This window comes from Emydura macquarii, unplaced genomic scaffold, assembly GCF_026122565.2.
Source record: "Emydura macquarii macquarii isolate MOO-44397 ecotype Brisbane River unplaced genomic scaffold, CSIRO-AGI_Emac_v2 contig_1827, whole genome shotgun sequence".
Taxonomy (NCBI): Eukaryota; Metazoa; Chordata; order Testudines; family Chelidae; genus Emydura; species Emydura macquarii.
In genome coordinates this window covers 85,927-112,155 of record NW_027131964.1, presented here as the reverse complement: position 1 = coordinate 112,155, position 26,229 = coordinate 85,927, and the positions used below count along the sequence as shown (strand labels likewise).

Below are 26,229 nucleotides of genomic sequence, written 5' to 3'. Positions count from 1 at the left end.
TCTGTTATAAGTTTGATTTTTTTTTTAACCCCATCTACCCCTCTATATCCCCAAACTAATTTTGCGCTTGAAATTTCATAGAAAAAAATCTCGTCCATGGGTATATTTTCATAAGGTTAGTGAAAATCAAGAAGGGAGTCTTAAAGATATGATATGAAACTAGTCCATTGGTTGTTTCAATATTTAATATTTTTTGACATTCAGTATTTAACAGACACTTGCACAGTTTAAAAAATAACTCCTTGAACTTCATTTATAGAATTGATTTTTCTGTTTTTCCTATATTAATCTATCCTCTTCTTTCCTATCTGAGATCCTGATTAAGTACTTTTATATCTTATAGTGTATTGAAGTTAATGGATATATTGAACACTAAAGTTAATGAAGTTACTCACCTGTTCAAAGTCATGCATGTGCTTATGTATTTTCCTGAATCAGGACCTTATGTCTCACATTACTATAGTACTTGATTTTGAAAAAGCTATTCTTTTCCACGTGAATGCAGATGTACTGATGGGATTGATGCATATAATTGATGTACATTTATTTAAAAGCTCACATTATAAATGCAATATTATCACTCCCAAGCATTCCAAAATTATGAGTCCAGCTCCAAAAAAATCACAGTATTGGATTAAAAATTACAAGATATCTATATAAAAAAGACTGGGTTTTTCTTATTTGCTGTCTGGTTTCTGTGCTTTTAAGGTGCACCTGCTTCATGTTTTCAAGCTTTTCTCCACAACCATGAGGGCTAGCAATTTACTTTAATGAAAGCTGAGAGTCTATGAAATAATGTGAATGAGAAGCAGTGACTAAGAAAAACTCCAAAAATCTCAAGCAATGTTGTAAATGCAGTCAGGTGTCTCACAGCGTGTGACAAACATGTCAAAATTTTTTGTATTAAATAATTTGACTTCAGAAATTATACTAGGTAAAGTGAGACATTAATAAGAGGCATGTGTAATTCTTATACTTCACTTTGGAGCAGATCGTACTCGCTGTGTGCAGAGGGGGTCTTTTACACATGGGTCTGTCTCTCATCGGGTGTGGGTTGGCATTCACCAAAGCAACATGTTTCTCACCCCCAACACAAAGGTGGGTGCTTTGTGGAGGCTGGGACTTATGCAGAAGGTAGGCAAAGAGGGCAGTGGGTGGGGGTGCCCAAATTCTTTTATCTTGCTATGGATCCCACTGCTACAGGTGGAATTCCTCTTTAAGGAGAAGATCCTCTGCAGCAGTCACTTAGATCTAGGAGCCATCATAAACATAGAAGCATTGGCAACTGGGACCTGGATCCATGTGAATCCCTACGGTTCCATAGCCTGTTCTGTGGGAAGGCAATGACATGATCCGGTGATTAGGGTACTAGCTTATGAGACCTGAGTTCAACTCCCTGTTCTGCCACAAATTTCCAGTGCAACTTTGAACAAGTTACTTCGTTTTTCTGTGCCTCAGTTCCCCATCTGTAAAAAGGTTTCCCCTCTGTCAAAGGTGAGGATAAATATATTAAAGATTAAGGGTGTGTCCACACTGCATACCTTACAGCATACCTGAGTAGCCCCTCCAGTACGGGTATAAATAGTGATGTAGACTGTGAGGCACAGCTTAGGTGAGTAAACACACGCTTGAAAGGTGTGTGTATGTACTCAAGTACATACCCTACGTGGCTCTCTACTTCCCCAGTGGTGCCTCCCTGTCTACACTGCTATTTTTAGTAGTGTAGTGTCCTGCCTCCCTCTGCTGGAGCCTTTCACACTGCAGTGTGGGGTGGTAGTGATGAGCTTTTCACTGTGCAGTGTAGTTATATGTACATTAAATGTTGCTGCCAGTGGTGTGTAATGTAGAGGGAACCTACGATTTCAACCTCTTTAGCATCCCATACTATGGAAGAACTTAAGGGGGGGATAAGGCCTTTTGACATAATTATAGAAAATTTAATCAATTCTTTTGTAGGATCTGTTGGTTATTCTTCGGTCACATGGTACTTCTTGTTAGTTATAATTCAATATTAAAAGCTAAGCAGCTTTTTCTATTTGTCATCAGATATGAAATGAGAAGGAAAAAACCTCCAAATATAAAGTTTATTTTCAATTCCCACCAACTTGGTGAAAACCAAATCTCTTGATACTTGTCATGCTGCATCCAACCATAACACACATATTTTGGTCGGTAGCTCTGAGTGCATCAGAAAATGCATTTTCAAAACATCTGTGTTCAAATTTTTAGTGTCCAAAATTCTTAAAGTTCAGCTAATTCTTTTTAACTCACTGTATTTCAGAAACTCCAGTAGGATCTTATTCTTTCGCCCTGATCTGGCAAAGCTTTTAGGTATATGTTTAAAATTTAAGCATGCTTTGCTGGATCAGAGCCACTTGTTTCCAAGAGTAGCAGCATCTTTTTTCCTGTCTCCCATACCCTCTCTAAAGAGTGATTCCATAATGGTGAGAGATTTACATCTGTTGTCCAGTATATAGAAAATGACCTATCTGTTACAAAAATTACTTCCAAATGTGTTACTTTCATGAGGAAAATGAGTTTCAACTGTAATTCTCATGGAGTATCTTGTTTGAAAATTCAGCTATATGTTTAACAGAAATCAAAATTACCACCCATGTGTGATATGGCTGAGTTAACATTTCTATAGGAATCTTAATCTTTTCACATCTTGACTTACTTTAGTTATCCTGTTAGCAGGTTGTGTTTGATGTTGATTTTGTGTTTAATTTGAAAATATTTCTGCAGAGCACCATAAATCCTGGCAGTATTTATGTTGCTTCCATTGCATGACTACCAAAAAAGATACCTTCCAGTTTGAATTTGGCAGTGATCTGAGGTGATCTCACTTTATTGGGCCATCAGAATATTTTTAGTACAGTGTTTGACAAAACAAGGATAACTGCAACTGAAATCCAAACTACAGCAATTACAATTTTTATTTATGATGTCCAACTTAAAATCCACCTCTGAAATTAATGTGTATAGAATTTCACTAGGAAGCACAAGAGTTACTCTTTTCCTCAGTTAACCCCACTGGCTCCTCCATTAATTTCAGAATCTGGTTCAAAAGTTTCATAATTTGCTTATAAAACAATCCATGGATTAATAACTCACATGTCTCTACTTTGTAATTCTTTTGGACCAGTTTCATCTTTTTCCTCACAATATCTTGCCACTTTGCATTCCAAAGCTTTCTCTGCATGCCAAGGGATAGAGAGTGGGGAAAATAAGTCAGATATACTTATTTCTCCAATGGGCCATTAAATCCATCACTGATAGGGATGGTTCATTTCAACACTTACATTGGTGTTCCATGTACTATTTTGTAACTACAAACTATTCTTTTTATCTTTATACTTAACATGTGCCAAACTTAATTTCTGCCTAATAAAAATGGGGATTTAGGCTAGTTGGGGGACCAGTTACTATAAAAGTTTTTGGCAGTTTCTTTAGCTCCCTTTTCCAATCTCAGCCTAAGAGTTTGTGTGTGTTGGCTTTTAGAAATATGAATAGCAGATTCTGAATATAATTGAATTCTGGTTATTGTAGGTGATCATTTTGTTCCTGCTTTGGAACACCATTTCCGTGAAGAAATTTTGGCCAAGTTCCTATACTGGCTGTTGGATACCTATATTGTACAGCTACTCAGATCATTTTTCTACATCACCGAGACCATGTTCCAGAAGAACATGCTTTTCTTCTACCGAAAACTAATTTGGAGCAAGTTACAAAACACTGGAATTAGGTATTTATAATAAAAATCTACCATTTAAGAAATACGGAAACCTTACATTTTGCAGTAGTTAAGGTTACAACTCTGCTTTAATTATTGCCCCATCCCATTTTCATTCACTCAGTTTCTTAAAACTCATTTTGAGATTTAAATTTTCATGCTTTGTCAGTTCAAAAGTGATGTGGGGAAACTGATTTATATTCCTTCACACGTTTTTGTCTTCTCCAAGTGGGGTGTGGGAATGAGAGAAATATTTCATCTGTTTATATTAAAACAGAAGTCTCTTTCTCATGGATAACTCAAACAAATGAACTTTAAAACTAAAAAAAAAAAGCCCCATAGTAAGTTTGGGAAGACAAAGTTAAAAGCTACTAAATTCACTTTAATGAATGTACAGTTTAAAAGAATAATAATTCTATATTACTGTGTTATGGAATTCCATAGTATCACAGCTAGGTTTTTCACCTTTTATAATGTCATGCTATAGGAAATGCTATAGCTTTTAAACAGTGTAATTCTATAAGTCCATATTGTTTTTCTTTTAAAAAACTAGTTTTATACATTCAAGTTATTTGATAAGGCAATATTTAAAGTTGCAATTTTGCACCCTAAAGTAAGGAAATGCAAAAATTTAAGATCTAATGGCAAAGTTCATTCGAATATGTTGTGTGCATATGGTATCTTCAGTTTACTTCTTACAGGCTACTAACTAAATAGATTAGTGTACAGTATGTACAACTTAACCAAGTTAACATCTTAAGGGGAACTACTGTATCCTCATGTGTTGGTACAATACCTAACCCAAGGAGGCCTATTGTATATGGAATATATGTTAACATAACCTTCCAGCTGAAGAGAGTTTTTAGAAGGAAACCCCTTTGTTTGATCGTCTCTGCAAAGGTAACTCTTTTTTGGGGAAAAAATAAGTTAGTTCAGATGGGTTAGAGCTGTCACTATTGCTGCTGCTGTTAGTCTGATCCTGTTTCCTAAGAAGACAAAACAAGACAAACACACACAAAAGGGGAGACAAAATATAGATAGACAAGCAAAGATAGAAAATGCAGCTCCTGTCTCATGTTGACTCCCACTTACAACCTCACTGCTGGAAAAACACAGGTACAGCACGTGGGCTTATCAGCATCTCCAAGAGCTGGCAAACTTGTACCAGCCTTGCTGTTTAGGACATTGCTTTTAGCTGCTTGTTTCTCATCATAGTCTTACTGCAGTATTGCAAAATATGCAGTCTTGGCTGGCTAAACCAGATTCTTATTGGAAAAAAGAAGTGGGATAGGAAAGAGTTTAAGTAAAGTGGGGAAGAAAAAGGACATGGGGTGGCGGGGTTTGGAGGGAGGAGGGAAGAGAGTCTCACGGCATAGATGGTAGTTGGGGTTGAGCCAGAGCAGGTAGAGATGGATGTGTCATCTGGGTCCCTTTCTCTCTCCTGGTCTGGTAGGATATTTCTCAGGATCAGGATAATGAAGGCCTGGGTTCCCTGAGATGGGGCGGCAGCCATGATGGTGAAGCTCTCTTCTTCTCCTTCTTCAGTCTACTGTCTGTATTTCTCACCCAAAGTCTTTTTTCTTGTTTTTAAACAGAGCCCCAAAAGGAAGTGATAGGCATAATAGCCCATCTGCTAATTATTACACCAGTTAGGGTTAGTTTTTGACACACCAATTTTGGTCAACTTTCACACTTTTCTTGTTTACCAGGCACAATCTTAAGAGTCTTGAGTTATATCAGCTGGCCTTTTTGTTGGGACTAATTCAGTCTTTCTCTTTTGCACCTTTTCCTATCCATATTTGTTGTTATAGGTGATTGCAACATTCTATTAACTTTCGCTCACTGCTCACAATTAAGTTCATAATTAGGGCAAATTAGTAGGCCCAATTATCACAACAGGTCCCCAGTTTTATATATACAGGTCCCCACAGTATAATGTGCACAACACATTATATAATAATAATGGAACATTGGCTTATCGTATCTTGGCTTCAAAATAACAACCTTAATGTGCACAAACACGTAGGCTTTTACATTCAATACATTATAAAAGATTAATTTATTTTATATTTGATTATTTGTGCCTAAAGTAACTAAGTAACATGAAATATTGAACTTTACTTAATAAATACTAACAGTTTTCAACTTTGTGTTTTAAAAAAAGTCTGTAGCAAGGTTGTTAAGACCAGGAAATTTTATTTACCAAAAAAATAAAACGGTAGAGGCATAAACTGCCATCCTGAAAAGTAATCCATGTAGGTGAACTCTTGCACACAGACTCATTTACTTGAATGGGACTCTGCACCCTATGGCCTCGTCTTCAAATCTGATCCATGCAGGTGGATCCTTATGTATGTGTGTGACATTACCCAATCTGGACTGATGGACATCTGTATCCTCTCAATTCTCCAACCTGGAGTGCCTTTTACACTGCTTCTCTGTGAGAACAACCACTCCTGGTCTGGTCACATCCAGGCTCTAGCGTGTAAATCACTCCCAGCTATATTGCAAGAGTGCTATAGCCAGTTACTCTTGACTTACACTGTAGGGCAACACAGGCTAACTCCCATTCCTAGACTTTTCCCCAGAAATGTGTGTGTTTTATTGCCCAGTACCCTCCTGGACAATACAAGCTCACATAAAAGTCTGTCATTTTATTAATAGAAAATGATATGCACAAATCCTGTTATCCCAAATGAAGTTCCTCACACACTTCAATCCAAACACACTGGTTTAGATAAAATAAATTTATTAACCACTATAGATAGATTTAAGTGATTACAGGTATTGAGGCATAAAAGTCAGAATTAATGACAAATAAAAGATAAAATGCAGCTAATATCTAATTTAACAAGCTAAGTGAATTCAAAGCAAAGGTCTTTTTCACCATAGGTTCCAAAAATGTTACTGGGTGAATCCTTCAGACATAGTCTCCCCCCTAGTCCAATGCTGCTTCCTTTCTTCTTCAAGTATTGTTGATGCTGCTGTAAAGAGAAAGGGAGACATGATTTGGGGTCTCTACCCTCTCATAGCCCTTTCTCCTGTGCAAAAATAATCTCCAGCTAATGTTCAGGAGACAGAAGTCTGTGTGGACAGGAACCTTAAGCTGCTTCTTTGTCAAAATGTAGGGGGGTTTTGCCCACACTCTTTCTTCTACGGAAGAGTGGTCACTTAGTCAACTGATGGTCTGTTTGATCTCATTGATGCTTGACTGAGGCATTGGCTAGCCTTTTGTCTCTGAGGAACTAGTTTGTGACTGCCCTCCCAAGCATGTTGGAACATGTCCCAATAATGTCATACAATAGAATCTGATAACTTTATAAGTATTTTACCAGGACAGTAATGATCAACAAATCATGAGTTTTCAAATGATACCTCACAAGGCATACTTTGTACAAAATTTCTCATAATTTTGTGAAAGGGGTGAACATATGGGAGTAGACTGTTACACTGTGCAAAGTGTCTGCAGGCTTTCTTTAAATCAGTTACAATAATTTTCAATTCCAAGGACAGAGTAATAGAGAGGGATGGCAGATTTTATTACTTATTTCAGTTGTGCACCTATTTTCATACTTGTGGCACTTACTTTTGAAGTACTGATTCTCCATGGTACAGTAGGAGTGCAGAAGATCCAAAATGCAGCAAAATGACATGAGAAGGGCAGAGTTATAGATAGAGACCTGCAAATCCACAGATATCCACTTCATATCCGTAGATATATGTATCCACAGATCATTGTGGATCGCAGATCAGATGCGGATACAAATCTGCGTGGGGCTTTAGTTATAGAATTATAGAGAATCTATGCAGTGAGACCATGCACCCAGCGTTTTCCACAGATCTCATTCTCTGCAGCTGGGCTGAGTGTGTTCAGGGGAGTAAGCTGGGTGAGGGCCACTAGATCAATGACTGCTCAGATCCACTGGCTGAAACCTGTTTAAGTGCTTTGAAGTAGGCCCTGGATGCTACTGCAGACATGAGGACCCTAAATTCTATGACTTGTGTCCTTGAGGCAGCAAGAGTAGCAATGGAGATACCCTGCTAATATTCCACATCCTACTCTCAGGTTGAGTGGAATCATAGGTCCTCTTTTTGGTCACCCCTACCTCCTATGGCTTCCTATATTTAGACTACACAAGGACTGGGATTTGGCCATTTGGCTGATTCTGTTCAACTTCATTGCTGAATTTTGTCTTGATAAACTGACAAATGTTGAAGTTGAGCCCAAAGTTTCAGTGGTCAGTGGGCAAGGGACAAAATTAAATAATAGTGACCAAGGGGCGGAAGGAATGATCCACTTACAGGAGGATGGATGAATTTAGTCTTTTGTGGCTCTTCATAAAGCCCTTTTTAAATCTAAACCCAGTTTGTCAACTTACAGGAGGTGAAAAATCTAGTTTCCTATTTTAGTAGAAATATTTCAAATTTTCTAAATATATTCGGCTAGTTGGGTTATAATAGTTCATTTTCATTTGCTGCATTAAATTTGGATCTCATTCTTTATTGATGCTAATTTGGGTGGGAACAAGCAGAAATGTAAATAACTTATTTTTGCAATATTTTACATCATCAAATGGTTCAATGACATTTTTTTTAAAAAAATCATACACATGTTCTGTTCTTTTAGCATAATCTAGTTTCTTGGATTACCCATTGGTAAGGTAGTTTCCACACAGATAATTGAATATCTGTGATTGTCTTCTGAGTGAAGTATTCAGTTTCAGGAAATAAAACATTTATATTTAAATGCAGTAAATCTTAATGTCCATTTTTATTTTAGAAACCATTTTGCCAAAGTGCATCTTCGTGCATTATCAGCAGAGGAGATTGAAACAGTACAGCAGAAGAAATGTTGTATTCCTATGGCATCAAAACTTCGGTTCATCCCTAAACCAAATGGGTTGAGACCTATAGTAAAAGTGAGCAGTGTTGTTGGAGCAAAAACATTGAGCAGGGAAAGCAGAGACAAGAAGGTCACTGTATTTTGAATTTGCTTATGTTCATTTTTGTCATGTTGTAAGTAATACCCAAGAGGGTTGTGGAAAGGTGTTAATATTATGATGTATAAATAAAATAAATTTGAAAATAAGATTGCAAACTGAGGCACTCAACAATCGGGAAATATCAGAACTAAAATTGGCCTTGCAACCGTAATTTGGCCCCTCCTCATGCATATGCATGATGACAGTCTTTTTAATTATAAGATCACATACTAATCCCTCATGCGCCATCTCTTTCTCCCTTGGGTTCATTCAGTATCCAGTTTGGCTAGTGTTAACTGACTGGACAGTTGTTCAACATTTATTTTAATACTCATTGTCCACTGTGTATGGACCCATCCCTTATTTACTGCAAAGAATCCAAACCGTGCAGTGAAAACAATGAATTTATAATTTCCTCATGGTTTTTTATGTGATGCTTTCACCATGGTATCAAAGTGCTTCACAAACATTCACAACACCTGAGTAAAATGAGGGGTTACTACTCCCAGCTTACAGATGGTGAAACTAAGGCAGAGAAGAATATGAAGACCAAAATTGTTGAAGTAATTTGGGATTCCTGAATTGAGATGCCTGCGGCCTAATCTTCAGAATATTTAGCATATTTATCATACTTTATATGTTCCAAGTACAGCTCCAATTGACTTCAGTTGCAGTTGTGAATGCTCAGCATTACTGCAAATCTGGCGCATTGGGTCTCAAATTGTGCACCCATGAAATGACACAATTAATGGCCATTCATGAAAAATTTGTTTTAAATGACTTGCACAGCAGCATACAGAAATTCTGTGAGTAGAGACAGGGATTGAATTAATTTCTCCAGGATGTCATTCCCTAAACTATAAGACTGTCCTTTTTTTTCCTGAAAATCCTGTGCCTTATTTACTGCACATTTTTCAATTTCTGAAACAAATGAGGATAGAGTCCTACAAACACCAGCTTCATTCACTGCACAACCCTGATTCATCCCCACAACAAGTCCATCCTGTGCTGTGAAAGAGTTGCTTAGAAGCTGTACACAGCAAAGGAAGGCTAAAAGTCATTAAAAAACCCTGAGGCAAGGTGAGAGAAATTCCAGGCCAAGAGGGACATGTTCCAGTCAAACCAAAACATTACAGCCAAACTTCACAAGTTGTGGGAGAATTCATAACCCAACAGATGTATGTTTTGTCAAAAGTGTAAGGGGTAATAAAGCACAAAATACGGACTTTTCAGTTATTTGCTTCACCAAAGGTGTCAGGGAGTTAACTCATATTACGGTCAATCAAAAACAATTCTTTCTGAGATCTATCACTTGTGACTACACAAAACTTGCCTCAAGAATGAACTTGAATATTCATGGCAAGACTATTGACTTGTTGCAGTCATCTCAGAAGGGACTTACAATCGTCTTCAACCTCTCCCAGAGCTAAAGTCACCTGCAATAGCTCTGACTAGCCCTGGAGATATTCTAAACTGCATGGACCAGTTCACCACAGAAGCAGCTTACAAAGACAAAAGCTATGCATTCAGAGTACATGTGATCAAAGACCAACAATGTCAGTTGCAACATGGCAACAGTGATGGGCCTAGTGAGAAAGGGGGAAGAATTTGATAGAGATTTTATGTTATTGGACTTCTGAAAGTAGATCCAGTAAAAATTAGCTTAGCAGACAATGTTGAACCATACATTGTGCAAACACCCTTACTGCACAGACTTTGGAAGAGACTAGCTGTGAATTTATACCAATTCAGAAGACATCCTTACCTGGTCGTAGTGGACTGTTTTTCTGGGTATAAAGAACTAATGTTATTGACAGACATAAGATGTCACAGTATTATTGAGAACTGAAGTGCCCCTTGGCTCATTTCGGTATTCCAGAACAACTAGTGATAGACAACCGATCACAATTCCTTGCAGCAGAACTTAAGTAATTCTGAATGGAATATGTTTTTGGTTATATTACTAGCAGCCCACATTACTACCAGTGAATGGAAGAGGCTGAAAGTGCTGTACAGACAGCCAAGAAAAGCTTATGGGAGGAAGATTGATTCCTTGCTTTTCTGAGTTACAGATCAACACCAATAGCAGCTATTGAATTTAGTCCAGCACAATTGCTGATGAGAAGATAACTCAGAACTACAGGTTTTGGAAAAGAAACTATCTCCAAAGTGGCCAGACATGAAGACAGTAGCCAAATTGGATAAAAAAGCAAAAAGATGACAGTCAGAGAACAGCTGGGTCCAGCACCTGATGATTGTGTTCGTGTCAAATTGGATGGACAAGAAGTATGGATAACTCCAGCTGTAGTAAAGAAAAAAAATTGGGGGTCCAGATCATATGTGATCAAGATTGACAGTGGAGAGTTCAACAATAACCATTAACATCTTCAGTTTGTTCCTCAGGAGGAATAATCAACAGAGCAGACTCTAGAGATGGTGAATGCAGAATGAGAAGAAGACACAACGATTTCAAACTGACCACAACCAGTCATTGCAACTAATAGACAGCCAAATGACCAAGTTGTTATGCATTCAGGTCATTTAATTAGTAAACCAGTACGATTCAGAGACACTTAACAGACTGATACTTACTGAACTCAAAGATAGTGTATGTTTTGTAAATGGTAGGAATGTAGAACTTAAAGAGGGAGAGGTAATGGAATGCTAAACTGTATTATAATGATCAGCTAATAAAAATACCTTCTTTAAACTAAGCATTAGCCATATAGTGAACACCTCTGGGTGAGTGTCTCTGAGAAGTAACCTCTGTAGTCTTTCTATATCTGATACAGATGTCCAGTCTGTTAGTAGCAGCTGTGTAAACTATTGTGTACAAGAAGTACATAACACAGTATCCCTTTTTTGTGTGTGTAATTTGCACCTTTTCTCTACCAAATAACCACCTCTCATGTGGTAACTAGAGGTGCAAGTACTTAGTTTTACATCAACAGTACAACTTCAGGAGCAGATTTTGCAGGTGCAAAGTATTTTTTAAAATAAGGTGCTTTCATGGTCATTGTCTGGACAGCGATTAGTGACAGAATGTGAATTGTCACCATTACTCAAAAAAGTTGAAGTAGATTAGCCAGTAATTTTGTTAAAAAATAGTTACTAATCCATTAAAATAAAATCAGATATGGTGGCATTGTTCTATTAAAGAAATAAAATCTAATCTGAGTTTTCACAGATTGTATTTAAACCTGTAATTGATTTTCACTGTAAAAACAAGTGCTTTGAAACACCAACAAATTTCTGAAACTATAAATTTCTGTACACCCTTGTCATGATTAACATTGAGAGAAGGAGAGAGTTCTACAGCCTGTATACAAATTTGGGAGGATTTGTAATCCGCAAACTTTGAGGCAAGCAAGAGATGGGAATCCTGAGGAAGTAATTTTTTGTCTTCTGGAATAAAGATAGCTCCTCCATTCAGCACTCTTGAGCGGCTAGCTCTGGCAACTCTTTGATGTCATTTGTTGGTTTCAGAGGGAGTTGTGTGCAGCTCTGATTGGCTGCAGGAGACTTATGTAATGTAAAATTGTTTGCAACAGGAATAAGTGTGATTAAAAAGCTTTGAGGCTGTTTTTGTTGCTATGAAACTGAGGCTTTTTGTGTAGTACAGCTCACTAGAGAAAATATAGTAAAGATGTGAGTTGACTTTGTTTACTTGTTGCCTTTTTTAACACACTGTAATTTCAATAATTGTTAGAGCTCTGAGTGCTCATTTTTTGTCTAAGTAAAATCTACATACTGAATGTGAAATATAACGTTTTGAGTTTGGCTTTTGGTTTCCCATAGGTGCATTATTTCAACACTCAACTTAAAAATCTATTTAGTGCCCTGAATTATGAACGAACTGAAAACCCCAGTCTCCTGGGCTCCTCAGTGTTTGGGAAAGATGATATATATAAAATATGGAGGAAATTTGTTTCCGAGGTTCTTGAACTAAATGATAAAGTACCTCGTTTCTACTATGTAAAGGTATGTTTCCATTAATTTTTTTCTCCATTGTTCAAACTGATGGTGTTGAAACTATGAAAGCTTTTATTTTTTTAAATTTTATTTTGGACCTCTTTTTTTTCTTTAAGCTGTCTCTTTAAAGGTGAGCTTGTAAAGTTCTTCTACTGATGATAAGCTGAGCGTACAGTTGTTTTTCAGCAACAGCTGATCTTAATGCAACACAGGGAGCTGATCTCACTTCATTTTTCTGTTTCCATTGTGCAAATTTTTTCCTAGTGAGTGGAGTGCTTCATTTCTTTTTCTAGAATCAGGCAGTAGTCAAAGTATTGTGGATCATGTGTGCACTTGTTTAATAGCTTCTAGCACTATTTGTACAGGTGTATATGGGCAGGGATGTGTGTTGGTTGGGATTTTATTTTCTTTAAAATGTAAGTTTAGGGCTTGGGAAAATTTGCCAGTTGGGTTTTTAGTCAAAAAAGTATCTCTGCAAGCAAAATGCTGATATGAAAGATGACCAGGATGTGTGAAGGTTTTATATATGTGAAGTTCAGGAGTACCATTCTGGTGGCAAGCCCAGCCCTCTTAGCCTCCTGTTCTGTACTCGGCCCTTCTTCAGAGGCTGCTTTTTAATTAATTAATTTATTTTTTGGTTTGCCTCTAACTAGTAAATCTTTTGGATAAATTTGGAGCCTCCCCCATCTGCCTACCCCCCTTTTCCTGCTGGATGTGGGACACCCAAGCTCACCCTATAGCCTTCTGGCTGCTACAAGTGTAACCCCTTGCCTGTCTCAATCTCCTTTCTACTGATTGGTCCAATTAAGGGATTAAATAATTTAAGGAGCTACTACTTTATCTCAAATGGAAGAGGCTCATGCTTTTAGCACTGAAGGTCTTATGTTCAGCTACTTCAATAACACAAAGTGAGGATCATTTCCCAATGATCCAGTGGGATTATTATCCTCTATTTCTTCCCTGACCTCAATTTTCAGCAGTCCTCTCCTTTGAATACTTCTGTTGTTTGCCTGAGGTGCTTCTCATTGCTTTTCCAAGCAGCATCACTGCACAAAAAGTTCTGAATAGCAGCAGTGAAACTGACCTGACACTTAACTTTATTTTGCCTTTTTTGGCAATGCCATGAACAGTGGTAGGAGCACAGCAGCTGACTGCAAACTCAGGATGACATTGGATAGGTCATCTTCATGCTCATAATTGAATCTTTTCATAAAAACACATACAAAATTATTACAATAAAGTTATTTAGAATGCAGAGTCAAGCACTGGAAAGTTAAGAAATGTTAGAATCAAGGTTTCGTGTGAAACCTTAATTCTGCTCCGTATACATTCACAATCTGTCAATTTCTATTTTTGTGATCAGACACTATTATTTTAATAATAGAAGGTGTCAAGCAACCTAAATATAGGGATCACTAGCACTCCCCTTATAATAAAAGCTTAAATTCAGTTAAATCTGATGGTTTGGGCATCCCCACTTGTCTGAATAAGGGAATGGATTATTCAGCATAAAGAACATAGCCTTTCCTTTTTGTCAGTGAATTGGACTAAATGGCCTAATAGGCCTAATATATTCTGTGCAATTTTGTCCTTTTACCTTAGCTTTGTTTTTATGTGTACAAGGCTATTTACAGTAGCACTGATAAGTAGCATTATATGAGGTTGATTTTTTTTCTATTTCAGGCTGATGTCACTGGAGCTTATGATACTATTCCTCATGAGAAACTTGTGGAAGTGGTGTCACAAATCCTAGCTCCTGAGAAAAGAACAGTCTACTGTATACGGCGCTATGCAATGATCAAGATTACCATGAATGGACAGATCAGAAAATACTATAGAAGACAGGTATGACTAGTCGATTTCTTCTTGCTATTAACATTTTTCTGCATTGGAACCTATCTGTTTAGCTCTTTTTTAAATAACAAGCCTCAGCTTAATTATCTAGTTACCACATACATGGACATTCTTAAAAAAAGAACAAAACCCACAACCACACTTCATATGCGGAATTTGCTGGTGGAGACAAGGCCTATTTCCCCAGGCTTCCCAACAGTTATTCTTCTGTCCCCTTCCCCTGAGCACCTGTGCAATGTGAGTAGTAAGGGAAGTCTGAGTTACTCTCTTTACTAGGTAGATGTTGTTGGTCCTGCACCCTGTCCCAGTATCATGCAAGTTTGTGGTAACAAAGGACTTACAGTTGGGTAAATCCTGATGGCCCCTGCAGTTTAAAACAACTGTCCGCTTTGTGACATGAAAACCATATCTGAACTGACTTTTGGAGTTTTCATTGTTTTAATGATAGTTAAGTTAATGGGTTGTTATATAACACAACAGAATTTGACCCACTGAACATAAGAATGGCCATGCTGGGTCAGGCCAGTGATGCATCTAGCCCAATATCCTGGTTTCTCACAGTGGCCAGTGCTGGATGCTTCAGAGGAAATGAACAGAACAGGGTGATTATCGAGTGACCCATCCCTTGTCATCTAGTCCCAACTTCTGGCTGTGAGCGTGTTAGGGACACCCAGAGCATAAGGTTGTGTCCTGGACCATCTTGGGTAATAGCCACTGATGGACCTGTCCTCCATGAACTTATCTAATTCTTTTTTGAACTAGTTATACTTTCAGCTTTCACAACATCCCCTGGCAACAGGTTGACTATGCATTGTGCGAAGAAGTACATTCTTTTGTTTGTTTTAAACTTGCTGCCTATTAATTGGATTGGGTGATCACTGGTTCTTGTGTTATTTGAAGGGGTAAATAACACTTCCTTATTCACTTTTTCCACCCCATTCATGATTGTATAGACGTGAGTTATATTCCCCCTCACTTAGTCATCTCTTTTCTAAGCTGAACAGTCCCAGTCTTTTTAATCTTTCTTCATATGGAAATTGTTCCATACCCTTCATGATTTTTATTGCCCTTCTTTATATTTTTTCCAATTCTAATATATCTTCTTCAAGTGCTTGCTCATGCAGATTCCAGTGTAGGTGTGCGTGTGCCATGTGCATTGCCAGTGGAAGGGTTTTCCCCTAGTGGTATCTGTTAAGTTGGGTCTGGTGCCCCCTGGAGTTGTGCCCCCATGGCATCGTATATAGAGCCCTGCTGCCCCTTCTGTTCCTTCTTATCGTCCGTGACGGTCATGGGAATGCCTGGTTTCTCTTGCATCTGCAAGCAATTCCCCAGTGGACTTATTTTCTGTATCTGTAAATAGTTTTAAACAAATAGTTAGGTTGTGTGTATAGAGATATAGTAGTGTAGTAAGTCGGAGTAGAGTATGACCCCACTTGTTGGGGTCACATTCTTTCCCTGGGGACTGGGCATGCCTTGGTCTTCAGGGTTTAAATTGTGAGGGTCATACTATAAGCCTATGCCCAGGAGTGACTCTCACACAACCTGCTTGATGTGCCTGGGAGAATCCCACCAGAAGGACCACAGCAAGATCTACAGGGGATTCCATCCCAGGACTAAGAAAGATAGGGACCAGAGGTTTAAGTTCTTCCTGATGGCGAGTGCACTTCGCCCTCACTCAGAGATGAGTCAAGCTGACCTGGCTCCCAGTGCCTCGGTGTGGAGTGGAACATGCCCGCATCAATGCGGAAGGCCCGGCAACGAGGAGAGACTCTTCATCGAGAGACTCTCAGAACCATCAGGGCTCTCCGGTGCCAAGAAGCTCCACTCATGGAGATGCCCAGCACCAATCCCGATTCCTGGTGCTGTGCAAAAAGCAAAAGAAAATGGAGAGGGGGTGCTCCTCCATACTGAGACCTGCTGCGTGCACTGTGCCGGGCCACTTGAGTTCCATGGTGCTGTTGACTCCATCCCTAGGAAGGGATCCGTCAAGTACGGTGCCACCGGACTCATCCTCCCAGGAGAGCCACAGAGGACAGCTGGTTCTGCCTGCCACGCCTGAGGTGTTCGAGGCAGCTAGGGAACTGATTTCACTCATGGTACTGTCATCTCTCACCAGATGGGAACGGGCACCAGTAAAGAGAGCAGTGTCTGCAGCACTGAAACATCAGGTGCCATCAAGGGGGAAGCCAGCAATGATGCCGCATCAGTCACCCACCTCACGGCGCTGCTCACCGGCACCATCCGGTACTGCACATCTGTAGGAATTGGAGCCAGAATCATATACATCAAGATGGAGCTGGCACCAGTCAGAGTGGCGGCACTCAAGGGCAGATCCAGGACAGAGTTTTTCTCCCATGACCTGACCCAACAATGGTAGGTACCACTGCAGTGGCCCTTCAGGACTCCATGAGCATTTCATCAAGCCCCAGTGTCTTATTCAAGACAATCACTCTTGGCAGCATCAGAGAGCAGAGCTATCCCCCCTCTGTTTAAGAATAGCACAATGGCACCAAGCCAGAGGAGCCGGCACTGAGAGACCCCTCTAGGAGCGGAGGGTCAGGAGCAAGAGCCTGTACCCATCCCAGAATCATCATCCTTATCCCCTGACAAGGCAGTAGTGGGGACCTCCATGGCACCTATCCTTGATGACAGCAGGGTCATCAACAACTTCTAAGGAGGGTGGCATGGGTGGCAGATGAACCGCCCATTAGGGGAGGCTAACCCATGGCCCCGCTCCTTCTGCCCGAGGCCACACCCCTTCTCTTCTGCCCCCTCTCTCACTGCTGCTGGAACTGCCCCCCCCCCACTGCAGCTGGAGGAGCCCCATTCCAGTGTGCCCACTCTGAGTCCCAGCCAGGCAGACCCAGTGCCAGCTAGGCCGCCCCAGCCACCCCATGTCCCAGCTGCCCTGTGTCCTGGCCAGTGGCCTCAGCCACACGTGGCCCCAGTCACCCCGGAGCATCAGCCGGGCAGTCCAAGCGCAGGATGACCCGAAGTCCTGGACCAATGGCTGGCTTGCTCCCCCTCCAGCCCCACCTTATTCAAGAGAGGCTGAGCAAAGGTGGGAAGAGCTGCTGCAGTGCCTGCCTGGACCTGCTCCTGCCTGGGCTGGGAAGAGCAGGATGCAGCAGGAAAGGGTAGGGCTTTAGGGTGGAGCATGGGTGGAGCTGCACCTGGCTGTTTGGAAAGGCTAAGCCTTCCCCTGCCTATAATACTTGGCGCCCATGGAGGATGGCCCAAAACTTCAGGGTCCAAATGGAGGAAGTCTTGGAGACTGCCAATTCCCTGGTGGACATCCTGGCCCCAGTATGCCCATCCCAAGTGGTTCTTCCAGTACACAGTGCTATTCTGGAGCCCATTAAGACCTAGTGGCAAGCTCCAGCCTCTTTGCACCCTACAGCGAAAAGGGTGGAAAGAAAATATTTTGTTCCATCTGAGGGGTTTGAGTTTTTGTACATTCACCCACCCTCCAGCTAAAAAGCTGGACCTCTTTGGTAGGATAATATATTCTACCAGAGGGCTCTAGCTTCACATTTCTAACTAGCAAGAGCTCCTTAGCTGATATAACTTTAACTCGTGGGGGGCCATGATGAAGTTTAAAGAGCTGCTACTTCAGGATTCCAGGGTGGAGTTTTCAACCTGTTAAAGTTGAAAAGGGCAGGACTGTGATGAAAGCATCGTTACAGACTGCACTTGACATGGCTGATTCAGTAGCCCAGGCCATGGCATCAGCTGTGGCTATGAGGCAGAGCTCATGGCATCAGCTGTGGCTATGGGGCGGAGTTCATGGCTACAGTCCTCGGGCCTCCCTTATGAGGTCCAACAAACTGTGCAGGACCTCCCATTCATGGGCACATCCCTTTTCTCCAAGCAGACCGACTCAAAACTCTATAGTCTAAAGGACTCGAGCGCCACCCTTAAATCCTGTGGACTCCATACCCTGGCTCTTCAGAGGAAGCACATTAAGCCACAGCCCCTCCCTCGCTTTTATCAGACACAGCCCAGACAGGAAGCATTGCAGGAGCTATAGAAGAAGGCCTCCTTCTCCTTCATCCACCCAAGGACCGGGGTCTGCGAGGCAGTCATGCGGGTTGAAGCAAAACTTATGAGGGTACGCCCAAGAGCAACGCACCAGTTCACATCTCAGATCCATCACCTCTATGTTTTCTGGACTGTTTATCCCACTTTTATCTTTCATGGACCCAGATTGCTTCAGATCACTGGGTACTGTGCACTGTAGGACTGGGATACTTCCTACAATTGAGTTCTTTCCCTCCTTTCCACCCCTCTCCCCATCCCTTTTGAGGGACCCTTCTCATAAGCAGCTTCTGATTCAAGAGGTGCAGATGTTCCTACAAGTGAGAGCAGTAAAGGAGGTTCCTCAGGAGCTAAGCGGCAAAGGTTTCTACTCCCGCTATTTCCTAATCCCGAAAGCCAAAGGCAGTCTCAGACCCCTCCTGGACTTGCAAAACCTCAACAGATTCATGAAGACACTTATATTCTTCATGGTCTCCTTGGCCTCCATTATTCCCTCCCTGGATCTGGAGGACTGGTATGCCGCCCTCGACTTGAAGGATGTGTACTTTCATGTCTCAATTCTCCTAAGTCACAGAAAGTTTCTACAGTTTGTAGTGAACCATGTCCACTACCAGTTTACTGTCCCCCTCTTTGGATTGTCAGCAGTCTGTCACGTGTTCAAGTGCATGGCAGTCATCGCTGTGTTCTTGAAGAAGTGAAAGGTGCAGTTCTTCGAGTGCTTGCTCATGTCCATTCCATTATAGATGTGTGCGTGCCTCTGTGCACGGTTACCGGAATTTTTTCCCCTTAGCAAATCCTGTAGGGCCGGCTCTGGTGCCCCTTGAAGCCCTGCACACATGCCGCAATATATGGGGTGCTGCTGGCCCTACTCCCCCTCAGTTCCTTCTTTCTGTCCATGACAGTTGCTGGAATTGCCTGTGCTTGCATTGCAAGCGCTTAATTCCGCATGTTTTGAACTTTAGCATGATTTTTTGTGCTAATTTCTAGTTAGCTTAATAACTGGTGTTAGTGGTAGTTAGAGACTTAGGGATAGTCCGACTGAGACTTTGAAGCTCGGTGACCGGGGCATACCCCGCTCCCAGTAAACAGTGTGCCTCCTGCAAGAAGGCTTCCCTGCTAAGTGACCCCCACTGCCTGAGGTGCTGGGGGGAAACCCATCGTAAGGGGAATGGCAGATCTGCAAGGCTTTCAGACCTCCAGAAAAATCCACCCAAAAGCCTTGCTCATGGAGGCTGTGACCGGCTCCAAGCCAACCAGCTCTGCCTCAGTACCCAGCCTAGCATTGGTGCAGAGGGCACCGTCGGCACCGACCCAGACTCGGCACTGCAAAGAGATGGAAACAGCGCTCGGAGCATGGACGCTCCCCCACATCGTCTAAACAGAAGGGGTCAAGCACCGATCTGCACCGAGGTCGGATCTTGGAGACCCGCTGCCTGAGCCAGTGTCTCCAGCCAGGGAGCCACCCCCGACTCTTGGGAGTGGGGGAGCCCCTTGTCAGCTACCGGCACCACTGACAAAGGAGGCCTTTCAGGCGGCAAGAGCCTTGCTGGCCTTGCATACGCTGCCACCGCCCCCTACCTCCATGAGAGAGAAGGGGCTGGTGTTACGGGGAAAGCCTGCGTTGGGACCCCCCAAATGGCTCAGGAGATCCCCAGTACGGGGAGGAAGATTTCCTGTAGGCCGGTTTCCTAGGGTGGAGCAGAGCTGCTCCCCTAGAAGTTCTTCCAGGTTGCGGTCATCGGACCAACCTGCATCAAGGCAGGGAGCAAAAGAAAATGGGAATCTAAGGCTCAGGTTAGACCTGCGTCGTCTCAACAGATACCTTAAGAGACTCAAGTTTTGCAGGGTCTCCTCAGCCCCCATAATCCCATCTCAGGATCCAGGAGACTGGTGCGCCACCCTTGATCTCAGGATGCATATTTTCGTATCTCTATTCTACCCCAGCCACAGACACTTCTTTCGCTTCATAGTGGCCAGCTCCCACTAACAGTTTACGGCTTTACCCTTTGGCCTGTCCTCAGCCCTGAGAGTGTTTACCAAATGCCTGGTGGTGGTGGCTGTGCACCTGAGGCAGGAGGGGGTGCGAAATTTTCCCGTACCTAGACGATTGGATAATCGGAGGCAGGTCCAGGCCCCAAGTCCAGAGCAGTGTGAGCCTGACATGCACTGCTTGCTGCTGACTGGGCCGGATGATAAACAATCGAAAGTTCACGTTAACTCCGGTGCAGCATAGGAATTTGTCGGTGCAATCCTGGTTGCTTTCTGGGCCAGACCTTCCTGCCCCAGCCGCACTCTGGGGCAATGTCCCCTATGATGGGCCACCTGCACCAATGCCATACGACAACAGTCAGACATTGCCTACAGCTGTTAGATCACAAGGCAGCCTGTGCCTATGTGGTGAGGCTAGGTCGCCTGAAGCTCAGGCCACTTCAGTCCTGGCTGGCCTCGGTGTACAGTCTAAGCAGGCAACTTCTGGACTGGGTGGTCATGGATCCCCCACCAGCCCTAGCCCCCTAGACTGGGGGAGGACTCCTCGGACAGTGTTAGGGAGCGTTCCATATGAAGAGTTGGCTCCCTTGGTTACCCTGATGCCTTGGGCAGAGGATGAAGTGCCATATCAGTGCTGACCTTGGCACACAATGGGTCTGGTCAAGGGAAGAGAGACGCCGGCACACCAATTTAAAAGAACTGTGAGCCATTCGCAGGGCTTGCAGTGTTCCTCTGCTTTATTGCGGGCAAGGCGGTACAAGTACTGACAGACAATACAGTGGCCAGATACTACATTGACAGATGTGGGAGAGCCCATTCGTAAACCTTATCACTGGAAGCTATCTGTCCATGGGGCCTTTTGGTGAGGTGTGAGTTTCACTTGATGGCGTATCACCTCCGGGGGGGGAGGAACAATGAGGTCGTTCTTTCCCCACCACGATTGGTCACTGCACCTCAGGAAGTGGGGCTTTCTCCTGTGGGCCTGCCTGCATCAGTGTGGAGCAAGAATTGTCCACAGTTCTGCTCTCTCCGTGGTCAAAGGGCTGGGTCGATCGCCGGTGCTGTCCTGGTGCAGCGGTCAGGGAGCTTTATGTTCGCATTCCTGCCAATTACCCTCCTGCACAGAGTCCTGCTAAAGATTAAGAGGGACAGGGCAGAAACCATCTCAATTGCTCCGGCCTGGCCGCACCAGCACGGGTTCAGCATGCTACTGGACCTCTCAATTTCCCTGCCTCTGGAAGCTCCGAGACGGCGCGATCTCAGATCCCAGATCCCTTTGGTGCCCGGACCTGGACTTTCCACACCTCATGGCGTGGGGGCTTGGTGGCTGAGCGAAGTCAAGCAACCCTGTTCGGTGCAAGCCCAGTGAGTCCTGCTGGGTAGCAGGAAGCCCTCCATGCAGGTTGTGTACTGGGCTAAATGGAAGCGGTTTTGCCTGTTGCGCGGAGTCCCGGGATTTTCCACCCAGTCTCTCCCCATTGCAGGCGATCCTGGAATACTTGCTACAGCCAAAACAATGAGAATCCTGTAGCACCTTAAGGACTAACAAATTTCTGCAGACATAAGCTTTCGTGGGCTGCAACCCACTTCATCAGATGCATGAAATGGAACATCTGATGAAGTGGGTTGCAGCCCATGAAAGCTTATGCCCGCAGAAATTTGTTAGTCTTTAAGGTGCTATAGGATTCTCATAGTTTTTGCTGTATACAGACTAACACAGCTATCCCTCTGAAAATTTTGCTACAGCTAAAACTCCAGGGACTGGCTGCAGCCTCCCTGAAGGCCCACCTAGCAGCCATATCGGCCTACCATCAGCTGCTGGAGGGGAGATAGCTCTCTCCCACCCAATGACGATTAGGTTCCTGAAAAGGGTGGAGAGGCTCTATCCATAGACCCATCACCTAGTGCCTCCTTGGGATCTCAACCTGATCCTTTCATGATTCATGGGTCTCCTTTTGAAGCCATGGCTTCATGCCCTCTGCTCCTGCTTTCCTGGAATGTGGCCTTTCAGGTGGCTATTACCTTGGCAAGGAGAGTCTCCGAGATTAGGGCGCTAACCTCAGAGCCCCCGCCCCTTACTGTATTTTATAAAGATAATGTTCAGTTGAGGTTTCCCAGTTTCATTGTAACTGAGATAATTTTCTCCTGTGCTTTTTCACGGTTTGGAGGTGGCACTCGCTAGACGTAAGACGGGCCCTGGCCTTCTACATCAAGTGTATAAGGCTGTTCCAGAGGTCGACGCAGCTCTTTGTCGCAGTAACTGACCGGATGACAGGCTTACCTGTCTCCGCCCAGCGCATTTCTCTGTGGATAACTTTCTGCATCAAGTTCTGCTACTAGCAGATGAATGGTGCCGCTTCCGGGAACCGTCATAGTGCACTCATCCAGAGCTCAAGCCCTGCTTATAGTCTTCCTAGCGAGAGCGACAGTGCAGAACATCTGCAGAACAACCGCCTGGTCGGTGGTACATACCTTCACGTCCCACTACGCCATTGTCCAACAGGTTTCAGCAGAGCTGTGCTGTAGGCAGCTCATTGCTAACTCCAGCCCACGTCCAAGATACTCTTTGTTAGTCACCTATAATGGAATGGACATGAGCAAGCACTCAAAGAAGAAAACAAGGTTACTTACCAGTAACTGCTGTTCTTTGAGATGTGTTGCTCATGTCCATTCTATGACCCACCCCCTGTCCCTGCTGCCGGAGTTGGTGGAAAGAAGGGACTGAGGGGGCGTAGGGCCAGCAGCACCCCATATACTGCAATATGTGCGCAGGACTCCAGGGGGCACCGGAACCGGCCCTACGGGATCTGCTAAGGAGAAGAAAGTTCTGGAGGCGTGCACACACCAATAATGGAATGGACATAAGCAACATATCTCGAAGAACAGCAGTTACTAGTAAGTAACCTTGTTTTTTACCTGTACCCTGATGACTGGCTGATCAAGGATCGCACCAGGACACAGGTGGAGTTGAGTGTAAGCATGGTAAGGTCAATTTTTGACAAATTACGTCTATTAATAAACACACAGAAATTGACTCTTTCATCTGTCCAGAGGTTAGAGTTTATAGGGACGGTACTCAACTTGAAACAGCCCAGAGCTTTCTTTCCAGTGTCCTGATTCCAGGCTATATGCTCCATCATAGAGTGCCTCAGAAGCCATCTTACCACCTTGGCAAGACATTTCCTGAAACTCTTGGGACATATGGTTGCCTGCACATACGTCATGCAACATGCAAGCCTGTGGCTCAGGCCTCTGAAACCATTTAGACAAGGGTGGTCATGCTTTCTTCCTCAGTGATCAACACCCTCTTCTGATGGCTGAACCCACAGGAAGTCTACACAGCGGTATCTTTCTTCACATCATACCCCTCACTGTCCCTAGTTCTGGACATATCAGCAATGGAGTGGGGAGCCAATTTAGGGAGGCTCAGGACCCAAGGCCTCTGATCCCAGGCAAAGCTCTTGCTGCACATCAACATCAGAGAGCTGAGAGCAGTGCACCAGGCCTGCCAAACCTTCCAATCCCACCTGCAGGGCAAATGAGTGTTGGTCATGATAGATAATACAACAGTGATGTTTTATATAAACAGACAGGGGTGCAGGCTCCTCTTCTCTGTGCCAAGAAGCCCTCAGACTGTGAGAACTCTGTATTGCCCACTCAGTACATTGACCAGATCTTCTGAAGACTCCAAGATTTCTTTCTTGCATGTTAACAGCTAATTTAGAACCCATCATTTTGTATATATAGTTGGGATTATGTTTTCCAATGTGCATCACTTTGTGTTTATTAGCATTGAATTTCATCTACCATTTTGTTGTCCAGTCACCCAGATTTGTGAGATCCTTTTGCAGTCAGCTTTGGACTATCTTGAGTTATTTTGTATCATCTGCAGACTTTGCCACCTCACTCTTTACCCCTTTCTGACACATTGTTTATGAATAGGTTGAATAGCACTGGTCCCAGTACAGATCCTTGGGGAGACCCCACTATTTACCTCTTTCTACTGAGAAAATGGGCTAATTATTCCTACCCTTTTGTTTCCAATCTTTTAACCAGTTACTGATCCATTAGAGAATCTTCCCTCTTATCCCATGACTACTTACTTTGCTTAAGAGCCTTTGGTGATGGACCTTGTTGTCAAAGGCTTTCTGAAATTCCAAATACACTATCCACTGGATCACCCTTGTCCACATGTGTATTGATCCCCTCAAAGAATTCTAATAGATTGGTGAGGCATTTCCCTTTACAAAAGCCACGTTGACTCTTTCCCAACATACCACGTTCATCTATTTGTCTGATATATCTGTTCTTTGCTGTAGTTTCAACCAATTTGCCTGGTACTGAAGTCAGGCTTACCGGCCTGTAATTGCCAAGATCTCCTTGGGAACCTTTTTTAAAAATGGCATTACATTAACTATCCTCCAGTCATCTGGTACAGAGGCTGATTTAAGCAATAGGTTACATAACAAAATTAATAGTTTTGCAATTTCATATTTGAGTTTCTTTCCAAACCCTTGGGTGAATACCCTCTGGTTCTGTTGACTTATTACTGTTTAATGTATCAATTTGTTCCAAAACCATTTCTATTGGCATCTCAGTATGGGATAGTTCCTCAAATTTGTCACCTGAAAAGAATGGCTCAGATGTGGGAATCTCCATCATATTCTTCACAGTGAAGATCAGTGCAAAGAAATCCTTGAGCTTCTCTGCAATGGTTTTGTCTTCCAAGTGTGCTCTTTTAGCACCTGAATTGTTTCGTGGCCCCACTGACGTTTTGGCAGGCTTCCTGCTTCTGATGTACTTTAAAAAAATGTGCTGTTTGTTTTTGTCTTTTGCTATTTGTTCTTCAAATTCTTTTTTAGCCTGTCTAATTATACTTTTACATTTGACTTGCCAGAGTTTATTCTTCTTTCTGTTTTCTTAAATAGGATTTGACTTCCAGTTTTCAAAGGATGTATTTTTATTTCTAACCAACTCTTTTACTCTGTTGTTTAGTCATGGTGGCATTTTTTTGGTCCTCTTATTGTTTTGGTTTTTTTTAAAATTTGTGGTATACATTTAGGTTGAACCTCTTTTATGTAATTTTTAAAACGTTTCCATGCAGTTTGGAAGCATTTCACTCTTGTGACTGTTCTTTTTAATTTCTGTTTAACTAACTTCCTTATTTTTGTGTAGTTCCCCTTCTTGAAGTGAAATGCTATTGTGGCAGGTTTCTTCGGTATTTACCCCACCCTACAAGGACTATTGACTATTGTTGTTAACTAAAGCATCTTTTGCTGATTATTTTAAAATCTTTTCTTTACTTTCGATATACAGGTTTCTACTTTCAAGGATTTTATGTCCGATATGAGTCTATTTGTGTCCCATCTGCAAGAGAGTACAACGCTGCAAAATGCCATAGTAGTTGAACAGGTAACTGTTATGAGACATTTCTCTTCAAATGAGGAAGAAAACCAAATAAGTTAATTCTCAGTTCATATATTAGAGCGGGAGCTGGTAGTGCCCCCTTTATTTAACTTGCCTAACACCTTCCATTATAACAGATTCTTGTGACCTTTTCTTTTATCTTTGCTTCCAGCAGGGCTGTTGATATTTAGAAAGGGACCTACTGAGTATCTTTTCTCTCTTCCATGAAATTCTATTAAACTTTTACTAACATAT

At 42.5% G+C, this 26,229-nt stretch overlaps 1 protein-coding gene across 4 annotated transcripts in view; it reads left to right on the top strand.

The window, feature by feature from the left end:
• TERT (telomerase reverse transcriptase) overlaps positions 1–26,229 on the top strand; it is a 103,343-nt gene that overhangs the window by 6,275 nt on the left and 70,839 nt on the right. For all 4 annotated transcript variants that reach the window (XM_067557408.1, XM_067557411.1, XM_067557410.1 and 1 more), the window contains 5 exons: positions 3,550–3,745; positions 8,514–8,706; positions 12,514–12,696; positions 14,371–14,532; positions 25,885–25,980. In XM_067557408.1, coding sequence (XP_067413509.1) covers positions 3,550–3,745; positions 8,514–8,706; positions 12,514–12,696; positions 14,371–14,532; positions 25,885–25,980 — 830 coding nt within the window. The remainder of the gene's footprint in view (positions 1–3,549; positions 3,746–8,513; positions 8,707–12,513; positions 12,697–14,370; positions 14,533–25,884; positions 25,981–26,229) is intronic.